Source organism: Alnus glutinosa, chromosome 2 (assembly GCF_958979055.1).
Source record: "Alnus glutinosa chromosome 2, dhAlnGlut1.1, whole genome shotgun sequence".
In the NCBI taxonomy this organism is placed as follows: Eukaryota; Viridiplantae; Streptophyta; class Magnoliopsida; order Fagales; family Betulaceae; genus Alnus; species Alnus glutinosa.
This window is the reverse complement of record NC_084887.1, coordinates 31,261,487-31,274,649: the sequence shown is the minus strand read 5'-3', so window position 1 is coordinate 31,274,649 and position 13,163 is coordinate 31,261,487. Positions and strand designations below refer to the sequence as shown.

At 40.7% G+C, this 13,163-nt stretch overlaps 1 protein-coding gene across 1 annotated transcript; it reads left to right on the top strand.

Annotated features, from left to right (window-relative positions):
- The first annotated feature begins 11,082 nt into the window (after positions 1 to 11,082).
- LOC133859445 (U-box domain-containing protein 21-like) lies at positions 11,083 to 12,647 on the top strand. The gene has a single exon (XM_062294853.1). It carries the CDS (start codon positions 11,155 to 11,157, stop codon positions 12,481 to 12,483), a length of 1,329 nt encoding a protein of 442 aa, XP_062150837.1. The 5' UTR covers positions 11,083 to 11,154; the 3' UTR covers positions 12,484 to 12,647.
- The last annotated feature ends 516 nt before the right edge of the window (positions 12,648 to 13,163 follow it).

The following is a 13,163-nucleotide window of genomic DNA, read 5'->3' as shown; positions in this document are numbered from 1 at the left end:
ACGATCGTAGACAAATATGACCAAATATAACTGTTTGAAAAAAAAAATTACGATAAATAAAAAAAAAAGTATATCTAAATAATATAGAGTTAAAAATAAATAATCAGATATATGATGCCTTTTAAAAATTTATTAGCTAAACTAGATAAAGTAATTTTTAGTTAGTTATTTTAGATTGAGATATACGTAAGCTACTGAGAGTTTTCTTAAACCGTTTCATCTTTTAGTCCTGGTCCGTTAGGGAGGGAGTTAAGCTCAAAACTTATGCCAATTAGGGTAGCTAGCACTATAGGCCGGCAAAAGGACTGAAGCCCAAAATTCCGCAAGACAACAAAGTCCATGTGAATGCAATCAATAGCAAAAACACTCAAGCCCAAAATTCCACAAGACAATAAAGTCCACGTGAATGCAATCAATAGCGTAATGCCCTTGGCTTAAATATGAAGCCGTAAAGCGGAAAGTAAATGATTTTCTACATGACGCGCTACTACTTACTAAAACATACACGGCGAAAATTATTAAGAATGGACAAATTATTCCACTATCACCTACCGAATTGAATCGAACTGTCATTGACAACCTATCACTATACCGACTAATTTTGATTCGGTAATCGGTAAAAAATTTTATTCTGAAAGTCGGTTCGGTTACCGAACAGCCTTTTAACCAATTTACCGAACCGAGCCAACATAAAACAAAACGACGTTGTTTTAGTAAAAATGAAACGTTTGATCATTTTTTTTTTTCCTTAAAAAAAATCAAAACAACGTCGTTTCATTACCAATGTTAACCGATTTAATCGACCGCCTATTAATCGACTTAACCGAAATAATTCACCTGAGTACATTCCGACAAAGGTCGGTTAACCGACCGACTTACTGAACCGATACCAACCCCTAAAAATTACCAACTTTAAATATTTCTTTTTAATTTTATGAACCACAAACTCGCTTAGGGACATAATGCACAAAAGCTTTTGTTGAAAATAGATCTTTATATTTACGAACTTATATTGTCATTATAATTTTACCACTAATGTCTATTACAACCAAAATGCTGCCATAAGCAGCATACAAAATCTACAACTGACCTACGATAAGTCATATACCTTCAAAAGGGAGGCATGTTGCCAGCCTTATGAACAAAATGTCCATACAAGCGTATGGGTTTTTTTTTTTTTTGACTTCCTTCTTTGCGACATCCGTTAAATTATATCTGGATGTGAGAGTCCATGGCTCAACAAGTATAATCATTCTGATCATAACTATGATGTGAGCTCCCATTTTTTCTTTAACAATTTCTCTAACTTTTATTTACTAAACGACTATCACAATACAAGGTTTTTATAGAGGGTTTGTTTCTAAAGTCATAGCCGTTTTGCAAACCAAACAGAGGAGTTTGTTTATACACAATAATAAAATCACAAATTTAATATGTATATAATCCCGCATCCCATAATACCGGACAATAAAACAGTTTGTATCATAATAATGTATATAGAATATCTTTCACATGTCAACCATTACATATTGGCCTTGTTTGAAAATTTCTTCTGCCCACTTCTCTCCCTGCCTGCGCATTGTGTACTGTCTTTGTGCACATGTCAGAAAAGTATAGCTCTAGAAAAAATAGAATTTTTACTTTTCCATTTTACCCCTATCAAGAAAAAAAAAAAAAAAAAGCTATGAAGTGAGGAAATACGCATCTTGACAGGGGTAAAAAGTTATTTAGTCTTTTTTTTTTTTAAGATTTTTTAATAAGATATAATTATTTAGTGATTTTTATACAAAAAAGTTACAGGTTTCTAAAAGTTGATTGACCCAATTTAAACTCAAATGAAATTAGTACGAAGAGGCGGAGGAAGAGATGAAGAAGGTGGTTGATTATCCGTGTTGTGCTGGAAACTCCGTGTGTACGCAACGTGTGTGTGAGTCGGTCGAGCATCGCCTTATTTTTCCCAATTAATATTGAAAGATTGAGACTTTGACTACGTGTCTTTGCCCAGGAAGTAATTATAATGGTGTGCTATTTTCACATCCCAATTTCACGCTTCCACACCATCGCTGCATGTGCAACCAAACAAAGTGACACATGCACAACATGTACATAATAAGACATACGAGTGAAATCTATACATGTGGATCCTGAGAAGTGATATATGAACAATAAAAATATGTACAATAAGACACATGAGTGAAACCCATCAAATGCATGCGTTCTACCCATTTATCTTATTGTGTAAATCATTTTTCGTGGATCTCACGTGCATGAATTCCACTCATATCTTTTGTTATGCATATTTTTGTTGTGTAAAAATCATTTTTCAAACAATAAAGCCCAAATGAGGATGAGGGGATAAAATATATTTACCCCCCTCCAAATATTGTTCACTCTTTTAAAGCAATCTACCATTTCACAACATATATATATAATAAGTATTTACATAAATATCACAACAAAGTACTTATTTGAAGCCAGTAAAAGCAGCATTAAAACAGCTGGTTCACCAAGTTTACTTTTAATTTTAGTTAAAAAATCACATTTTTCTATTTTAGTTATTTACTTTTTTAAAGTACCAACTCTCTATTTTAACTATTCACTTTTCCTGTTCTATTTAAAAATTTATTTTCATCTCAAAGAAATAATCTTTCTTTGAGTTGAAAAAAGAATGTTAGAAATTTTAATTATTACTTTTTTACAATTGGTGAGTCACCAATGTTCACCAAATTTGGTGTGTACCGTAACAATTTACCAAATGTAGTTTATTTTGATCCCAATTTAGCATCTTGGTTAGGCAAAATAACATTTAGGTTATTTTGGGCCTTTGGCTAGTCAGATGATAATGTCCTCACAACCATAACAAACAAATTACATGTTAATTAGAAACATGATTAAGAAAAATCCTTTAAATTAGAAACATGATTAAGAATTGATATACTAAATATCCACTCCGCTAACCCAGGTCGAGAATTCCGGTTCAAGGGGACCACGATTTGAGCTAAGCTGATCAAAGCCCAATCAACGGACCCAAAACATACCATGAAGGCTAGCATGCCAACGAGCGTGTAACCCGACGCATCATTTAGATTATGGCCATAATTCGATGTCACAATTGGATATCGGTGTAATTCGCCTCTAAGATTGGTCAGGGCTGTACTCCATCAGCTGGCAACATTAGTCAAGTACTCAAGGCCTTGCTTCACAGGGCATACAATCATTTCACCATTTATCAAAGAAATTGTATCATCACATAATCAAGTCTTCGACTGTATTACTTATTTCCTATAGTCTGTTGATTATGCAATTAATTAACTATATCATCAAATCATATTTATTATTTAGTAGATATGTAAACAAGACGAGAAAACCAAAGATAATAATTATAAAACTGAAATCACATAAACGGAATATTCTGATATTAAAAAGTTTTTGTTGCGCTTGAAGCATCCTACTTAGGTTACCTTTGAATCACTCCAAAAACCCTTCAATTTCTTTTAATTATTGTCCTTCCATGATTAGATTAAGGGAATTTGTCTTAAAAAGTTCTTACTTTTAATCTCTGTGACAAATAAGATGTGAGTTATAAATTTTGATAATTAAAAGTTTGAATTTTGGTATTATGACAAATAAGTACTTTCATCATTTTTTATTTTTTTTTTAAAGTCAATTTTTAAAAGGAAAAAATTGTATCATTGGTCCTTATTGTTGACTTAAATTACAAATCACTCACTGTGATATCAAAATTAATTCAGATATCTTTGTGGTTGGAGTCAATTTCCGTTAATTTTTTTGATAGATTCCGTTAGGCGTCACGTCAACAACAATAAAATAGTGACACGTGTCACTTTTAATAAAAAAAAAATTATAAATATATAAAACATAAAAAATTATTTTTTTAAAAAAAAAAAAATTGAAAAAAATGAAAGGGTTGGCACGAGGCCACCCCCAGAGGGATCTAGAGTTGGCACGAGGCCACACCCAGAGGGATCTAGGGGTGGCCGTGCACCACCCCTGGCCACCTTTGGGGGTGTCGTGCAGCCACCTCCATTAGCAGGGGTGGCTGCCCAATTGGTCACTTTTGGAGGTGGTGCTCGGCCACCCCCATTGGTAAGGGTGGCTGCTCAATGTTTTCTTTTTTGAATATATATATTTTTTTAAAAAAAATAATTTTAAGTTTTATATATTTATATTTTTAATATATATATATATATATATATTAAGAGTGACATGTGTCGTTATTTTATTGGCGCCAAACGAAATCTGTCAAATTTTTTAATGAAATTTAATTCTAATGAGCGATTTGTAAATTAGGCTAATCACATAAATTTATGAATTAATTTTAATATTACTTAAAATAATTTGTAATTTTAGGCGATCAATAATACAATTCTCCCCTTAGAAAAATAAGATGAGATATTGAGTAATGCACTTCTGTGTTACTCCTATTGTAGACTGTCAGGCGCGTATTCTGCACTCATGTGAAGTTAACCAGGAAGCACCCATGAACTAGAGGTCTTAAACGGACGAGGATCTTTTAAATTTTATTTGAATTTAAAAGATTTTGAAAGGGTAATTATGACAAATTATTTATAAAATTTTTCTGATCAAATAAGTAATTAAACAATTTAATTTTTATTTAGTTAAATAAATTTATAAATAATATCTTACAACCACATTTGTCTAAGAATTAGAACAAATAATTTGAACTTTTATTTTGTTGTCTTAGAAAGAGATAAGATATGACATATATAATATAGTCCTTCCCTGTCTTCTCTCCCTTTGAAGACTAGGTGAAGCTGTGGATCTCTAGTCCGGCTAGGGCGTAGAGTTGTTTGTCCCTGCTTTCTTTGCTCAGTCTCTCGGGGCATATATCCCTGGATCTAATCGAGTGGCATTGCAGTGAAAAGGATGGATGAAATATCAGATATGTGGGGTAAGTTTTCGTTAAAGGAGGAGGAAACAGTGGGGGTCTCTCTGGATACCCCGGACATAGTACCTCTCGTCAACCGTGGAAGATCGTGCGTGGTAGGGAAGATGGTGGCCGACAGGATAGTCCCTAAGGAGTATTACAAGGCTCCTCTGTTGAGGGTATGGAAACCTATGGGATCTGTGGTGTTTAACATGATAGGGGAAAACCTATTCATAGCGGAGTTTGAATATGAATGGGACAAGTCTCGGATTATGGAAGGCCGTCCCTGGCTTTTTGATGGAAACCTGGTGTCTCTCAAGGAGTTTGATGGCTTTACCCCACTGACAAAGATGTGCTTTGATCAGGCTTCGTTCTGGGTCAGAATGTATAACTTGCCTTTAGCTTGCATGGGCAAATCATCGGGGTACAAGATTGGTGCCTCAGTCGGGGACGTGGAGGAGGTTGATGTACTGGACGAGGATGCAGGGTGGGGAGAATATTTACGAGTTAAGATCTCCCTAGACTTGACAAAACCCTTGGCTAGGGGGAGGATGCTTCATTTGGAGGGTCGATCATCCTGGGTGGCTTTCAAATACGAAAAGCTCCCAAAATTCTGTTACACCTGTGGTACTATCAAACACGGTCGATTTGGCTGTGCACAACCAGGGAGCCGGTCAAAGGCAGGAGAAGGAGAGGAGCAGCAATATGGGCCCTGGTTACGTGTTCCCTTTCCGCCTCGAAGGAGCACGGGTGGTGAATTCCGGTATGGGAGGAGTAGGAATGCGGGGGAGTCGGGAGGATCAAAAGAAAGAAGGGACACTGAAAATGGCTCAGAGAATACCACTCTGTCTTCAGGGTCACCGGCGGCGGGGGGTTGGACCGGTGACGGCGGGGTGAGCTTCTCGCGAAACCCTAGTATGGTTCAGAAGGCGCCTTTTTTGGAAGGCATGCAAGGATCGCGGGATGATGTAAAGACAGGGGTTACGTCCTCGATTTATGGTCGAGAATCACGGGAGCTGGAGGCGGGAACAAAGGAGATAGTCAATGAGGTGGCTTATGGAAAGAATAAAATGGCTAATGTGGAATCTGGGGATATAAATGAGGATGTAGAGAGTAGTGGGCCCAAGAAGGTGAACAAAACAAAATACGTGGGCTGCTGGGATCCCTCGTTGGGCCGTATGACTTATGAAAATGTAGATGAGAATCTCAGCGATATTCTGTTGGAAAAAGACCCAAAGAACAATACGTACCATCCACGTGTGGTGCCCAGAACACAGGAGAAGGAGCATGCTGTCTTCCTTTTTAAGGCATCAGTCCCCAACCATACGGAGAAGTCAACGGAGCTTGTTTCTGGACTCCCACAAGGGCAAGTGTCACTAACGAATAAGGAGAGCACACCCAACCCTCCAACAGCAACAGATATAACTCGGAAGTCCCCTGCGTCGGTGGCTAACTGGAAGAAGAGGGCGAGGCAAGGACAAAATTCGGTGGCAGCCACTGCAAAGAAGAAAGGGGTTGAGGGCAAGCGGAAATTGGCCGAGGATGAAGTGCGTGCACAGGATGGAGCTGTTCCGCTACCCAAAAAAGGTAGAAAAGGAGGAAGGTCTACAAGATGGAACCATCAACGAACTGGCGCTGGCTGTGGTACAGCCCCGCCAAATCCAATGATTCTGCTGAGCTGGAACTGCCGGGGGCTTGGGAACCCCCGGCGAGTTCGGGCACTCCACCGGTTGGTGAGAGTGAAGAAGCCCAAGTTGGTGTTCCTTATGGAAACCAAACTGATGAGTAATAAGATGGAAGCTATACGTATAAAGATGGGATATGATGGTATGTTTGTAGTAGATTGCCTTGGCCGCAGTGGAGGACTGGCTATGTGGAAGTTGGATGCACAGGTGACGATCCAGAATTTTAGTAGGGGCCATATTAATGCTGTTATTAACGAGGGTAATGATGCCAAAGCCTGGAAATTAACTGGTTTTTATGGGAATCCAGATACGGCCCGCAGACCCGATTCATGGGCTCTCCTTCGTCATCTTGCCCGGCTCTCCCCTGTGCCCTGGCTCTGCTTAGGTGACTTTAATGAAATCACCTCTGCAGCAGAGAAATACAGCACAACAACGCGCCTCCCAAACCAAATGAGAGCGTTCAAGGAGGCACTGGAGGATGGAGGTTTGTCTGACTTAGGCTTCTCGGGGCCGAAGTTTACTTGGTGTAATGGTAGAAGCGGAGAGGAGTTCACTCGGGAGCGACTGGACAGGGCTTTGGCGAATCAGGCATGGACGGCTATCTACAATGTAGTGGAGGTCAATGTCTTACATCGATGTAGTTCGGACCACCACCCTTTGCTGGTGGATTTCTCTCATACCCAGGATGTGAGATGGGAAAAGAGTTCTATGTTCAAGTATGAAGCTAGTTGGGCAAAGCAGAAGGGGCACCAGGAAGTCATCAAAAAAGTTTGGAGGGTAAAACAGAACATGAGTCCATGGGAGGATATCCAAGGGAAATTGAGTGGCTGTCGACGGTCTCTGAAGAAATGGGTGCGAAAACAGGGCCATTTGGTCGAGGAACAGATTCAAAAATTGGAAGAAGATCTCCACAAGCTTCAGATGCAAGAGAATTTGAGTAGTCTGGGAGCTGAAGGTCCACTAAAGGAGGAACTGAATTCCTTAATGGAACAGGAGGAGCTGAGGTGGAAACAACGAGCCAAAGAAAATTGGCTAAAGTATGGGGACCGTAATTCCAAGTTCTTCCATGCAAGTGCAAACCAGAAATATTGTAGAAGCAGGATCTCGGTGATCAAGGATGCGAATGGCAGGCAGTGCAACACAAAGGAGGAAATCGAAACAGCCTTCATATCATATTTTCAAGAGTTATTTACTGCTGGAGACAACTTGGTGGTTACAGCTAGCATTGCTGCTCTTGACAGGAAGGTCACAGATGCAATGAACCAGAAACTGCTTGAGCCATTTACAGTGGAGGAAATTTCTGTAGCACTTAATCAAATGCCCCCACTCAAGGCCCCGGGACCAGATGGTTTCTCTGCTTGCTTCTATCAAACTAATTGGGCCACAATTCATCCGGAGGTATGTGATGCAATTTTGTATTTCCTGAATTCCGGTGAGATGGAGGATAGTATAAATACAACCCATATTGCCCTTATCCCAAAAAATCTCTCTCCGGATTCTGTATTGGACTATAGACCTATTAGTTTGTGTAACGTTATATACAAATTGATTTCGAAAGTCCTTGCTAACAGATTGAAGGTAGTTTTGCCAGACATAATTTCCCCTACACAGAGTGCATTTATTCCTGGAAGATTGATAACAGATAATATCCTTGTTGCATATGAAACTATGCATTCTATGCAATCGAGAATGTGGAGCAAAACAGGGTTCATGGGTATCAAACTCGACATGAGTAAGGCGTATGATCGAGTTGAATGGAATTTTCTGGAAGCAGTTATGGATAGATTAGGTTTTGACGCAAAATGGGTAAAGTTGGTGATGAAGTGCATCCAGACAGTGACCTATGCAATTTTAGTGAATGGATCGCCTGTGGGTAATATCCGACCGTCTAGGGGGATTAGACAGGGGGATCCCATTTCTCCCTACCTTTTCCTCCTATGTGCTGAAGCCCTTAGTGCCCTTCTTAGTAAGGCGGAACGTACAGGGGCTATCACTGGAGTCCCGACCTCCTTTAAGGGCCCTCGGCTGAATCACCTCTTCTTTGCGGATGATAGTATGCTGTTCTGCAAAGCCAATTCGGTGGAGTGGAGGAGACTATTCCGAATTTTGGAGACTTATGAAGCGGGGTCGGGCCAAAAATTAAATATTAACAAGACTTCAATTTTCTTTAGCAGGAATACCAGTCCAGAGAGAAAGCAAGAGATCCTAAGGCTATCTGGATTGTCAGAGGCGCACCGCATTGATACCTATTTGGGGCTTCCAACTTTTATTGGAAAATCCCGAAATCTGGCTTTTAAGAACATTATTGAGAAGGTGGCACAAAGACTTGATAACTGGAAGGTGAAATTCTTATCACAAGCGGGGAAGGAGATGCTCTTGAAGGCGGTAGTCCAAGCCATTCCAACGTATAGTATGGGAGTGTTTCAACTTCCTATTTCACTTTGTAGAGAATTGAACCAGTTGATGCAGAACTTTTGGTGGAACCATATGTCTCAAACCTCCAAAATTCACTGGATGTGCTGGGAAAAGATGGGAAGAGCCAAATCTATTGGGGGGCTCGGCTTTCGGGATCTAGTAATTTTTAATAAGGCTATGCTAGCAAAACAAGGCTGGCGAATTTTGCAAAATCCTTCTTCCTTGGCGGCCCAAATCCTAAAGGCAAAATACTTCCCTAAGTCAACTTTTTTGGAGGCACCTTTGGGTACAAGGCCCTCTTTCGTATGGAGAAGCATTCTTAGTGCAAGAGAGCTTTTGAAGCAGGGGCTGGAATGGAGAATAGGGGATGGAAAATCTATCAAGGTGTGGGGGGACAAGTGGCTACCAACTCCCATCACATATGAAGTTCAATCGCCCCCCAAAATCTTAGATAAGAAAGATATGGTTGCTGAGTTGATAGATACTGAAACGAAATGGTGGAATATTTCTTTGATTAAGTCTGTCTTCTCGGAGGAGGAAGCTAAGGTAATTACAAACATTCCCCTAAGTCCTGCTCTGCCAAGCGACCGGTTGTTGTGGAGGGGCACCAAAAATGGAGAGTTCACGGTTAGAAGTGCATATCATCTGGGCAGAGAGATCCAGGATCAAGTAGGGGGCCAGTGCTCTTACACGGTAAAGGGGGTGGAGGTGTGGAAAACAATATGGGGATTAGAGGTACCAAATACAGTGAAGATGTTTCTGTGGAAGGCATGTCATGATGTTCTCCCCACTAAGGAAAACCTGTATCACAAAAGAATTGTGAAGGATAATTCTTGCCCCTGCTGTACACTGGAAACCGAGTCAATTTTTCATGCAATCTGGTCCTGCGGTGCAGCTAGGGACGTGTGGGGGACAACAAAGTCCTGCTTCCAAAAGTGCTTTTGCGAGGGACCTACCTTCAGGGATCTGTTCGAATATTGCATGGGCCGACTGAGCAGGGACGAACTGGAGCAAATGGCGGTGACTGCAAGGAAAATCTGGCTCCGCAGAAACGCGTTGATTTTTGATGGGAAATTCGCTCACCCAGACGTGGTATTTGATGAAGCAAAGTCGTCTTTGTTAGAATTTAAAAGGTGCAACACTAAGGAGCGATGCTCTCAACGGGAAGAAGATTCAGTCAGCAGAGCGAAAGCTACCTCTTGGTTTCCTCCTCCAAGGGGGACAATAAAAATTAACTGGGATGCCTCTTTGAACATAAAGAGAGGATGGATTGGATTGGGGGTTATTGCTAGAGACAACAATGGATGTTTCCTGGGGGCTAGGAGTGTAACCAAGCAGGTTAGAGCAGATCCCAACCTGGGGGAAGTGATGGCAGCACTGTTAGCTTTGCAGTTCAGTAAAGAGGCTGGATTTCTTGATGTTATCTTTGAAGGTGATGCAGCTAAGGTTATTAAGGAAATAAACTCGGAGCCTCCTTATCCCTCACGGATTGGACACTTCCTTGAAAATATCCATCTAGAAAAGGGATGCTTCAGATCTGTTTTGTTCTCTTTTATTCCAAGAGAGTGTAATAATGCAGCCCACACTCTTGCAAAGGAAGCCTCTAGTAATTGTGTGGATAATAGATGGCTGGAGGATATGCCTGTGAGCGTTAGAAGCATTGTTCTTAGGGAATGTTCATGTCCCTAGATCCTATTCCTTGGGATCAATTTGTATTTGTTTCTCATATTTGAGTTTTAATGCTACATACCCGTTCAAAAAAAAAAAAAAAAAGAACAAATAATTTGAGACAATAGTAATTCGTCTTTTAAGAGGCGGTGACCCAGTCCACACTCGCCCGAGTGGTTGAACCAAACCCAGCCAGCTGGTCAAACCTCAGCCGACTTAAAACTAAATAGCCAGTAAGCCTTGGGCCCCACGGACAGCTTTGAACATTTATTCAACGGTCAACATTCAAACACTGCAACGTACCAATCTTGCTTTTACTTTGATTTTGAGCAATTTTCTTTCTCCTACCTTACCGGCTAGCTTTGACCCCGCGTTAAGGAAGAGAATAAATACCCCTTGAGACTCGTTCGCATTCTCCACAAGCAAAAGACATAATATTCCCTTTGTTGGATAACACGGATTCAAACTATTACCACAATGATTTTATCTTGGAGAAGAAGGAGAGCCAGCCATGGCGGCAACAAGAACAGCGAGGTTCTGAATGGCAATTTAGACACAGAGATCAGAATTCCGAGCGACTTTCGGTGCCCGATTTCTCTGGAGTTGATGAAAGATCCCGTTGCGATATCCACCGGGATCACGTATGATCGAGAGAGCATCGAGAAGTGGATCGAAGCGGGGAACCAAACCTGTCCGGTCACTAATCAGGTATTGACAAGCTTCGATCAAATCCCAAACCATGCACTGCGTAGGATGATTCAGGATTGGTGTGTTCAGAATCGTTCTTATGGGATTGAAAGGATCCCGACGCCTCGAATCCCGGTGACCCGGTATGAGGCTTCGGAGATTTGTTCAAGGATTGCGGTCTCAACTCAACGCGGGGATCACAAAAGATGCCGAGAATTGGTGGCGAAGATCAAGGCGTGGGGAAAAGAGAGCGAGCGTAACAGGCGGTGCATTGTGAACGGCGGAACAGGGTTTGTGCTGTCGGATTCCTTCCATTCTTTTGCAAGCGTTTCAATTGAGAAACATGTCGACTTGTTGAAGGAGATCCTGTCGGTCTTGACGTGGATGTTCCCGTTCGGTGAAGAAGGGCAGTCGAAATTAGGATCGGCGGCATCTTTAGGTTGCATGGTATGGCTATTGAACGGCGGGGATCTTTCGGCAAGGCAAAACGTGGTTTTAGTACTCAAAGAGCTTCTTTCTTTGGATCAAACACATGTTGATGCCTTGGCAGAGATTGAAGGAGTTGCCGAAGCTTTGGTCGAGATAATCAGGGACCCAATTTGTCCCAAGGCTACCAGGGCCTCTTTAACAGCAATTTTCTACATGATCTATCCATCTGCGATCGGTCTGAGATTCACAGCAAGATTTGTGGAATTGGGTGTGGTTTCGCTTATACTAGAAATCCTCGTCGACTCGGAAAAAGGAATCTGCGAGAGGGCTCTAGGCGTTTTGGCTGGCATTTGCGATTGCAAAGAAGCCAGAGAAGAGGCCTCTAAGAACGCTCTAACCATGCCTCTTTTGGTTAAGAAGATGTTGAAGATATCACCGTTGGCGACGGAGTTTGCTGTCTCCATTCTTTGGAAGCTCTGCCAGAATGATAAGAAGAACGAGGGCGGTGTTTTGGTCGACGCAATTCAAGCGGGTGCCTTTCAGAAGCTTCTGGTTCTCTTGCAAGTTGGTTGTGGCGAGGGCATAAAGGAAAAGGTCACTGAGTTGCTGAAATTGCTGAATCTTCACAGGGATAAGCTGGAGTGTGTTGATTCATCGATGGATTTCAAGTATCTCAAAAGAACATTTTGATTCATTAGATTAATACAGCTTCTTCCTTTTTGTTGATTCAGCTTAGAAAAGAAAAATGTGTAGAAAATTTTCCAGTGAATACTCTTCAATTAAAAGAAGAAAATGTACAAAAGAAACGGAAAAATTCATCCAATTATATATACATTCTGTCAAATTTATATCCATTCCAAGAGGGTTTTGAGACTTCATTCATGAGCTTAATTAACGTATTCTCTTTTTTGCTTCTTTTTCGCTTCTTTAATTGGGAACAGTAATGCTAATTAACTTAACTAATCTCTTTACCATCTTCACGCCATACATGGACTGGACCATCACAATTAAGACACCCATGTGATCTGACTCGTTGGAGCGGCCCAAATTAGTCAAAACCCACATCGGCATTAATGGAGAATCAGCAATTCTGCAGGCGGTAAGAGAAGGGCCACGTATTTTTCCCTTTTTATTTCTTTGCTTTTTTTCCTGACCACTGACCAGGGCCATGTATGATACATGAGAAATGCTAGAACATTTCTTGGTATTTTTGTAGTATTTTCTTACAATGCCATTCTAAGAAAACACTAAAAAAATACAAGGAGATAGTCTAATATTCCTCGTGATACATATCTCTATCTACCTGCAATATATCATGTGGTGTCGGTTCTAATATTATCTTATTGTAATTCGTAACTGATCATTTTCAC

Coding starts and splice junctions, on each gene's coding strand:
- LOC133859445 (XM_062294853.1), top strand. CDS start 11,155: ATGATTTTATCTTGGAGAAGAAGGAGAGCCAGCCATGGCGGCAACAAG.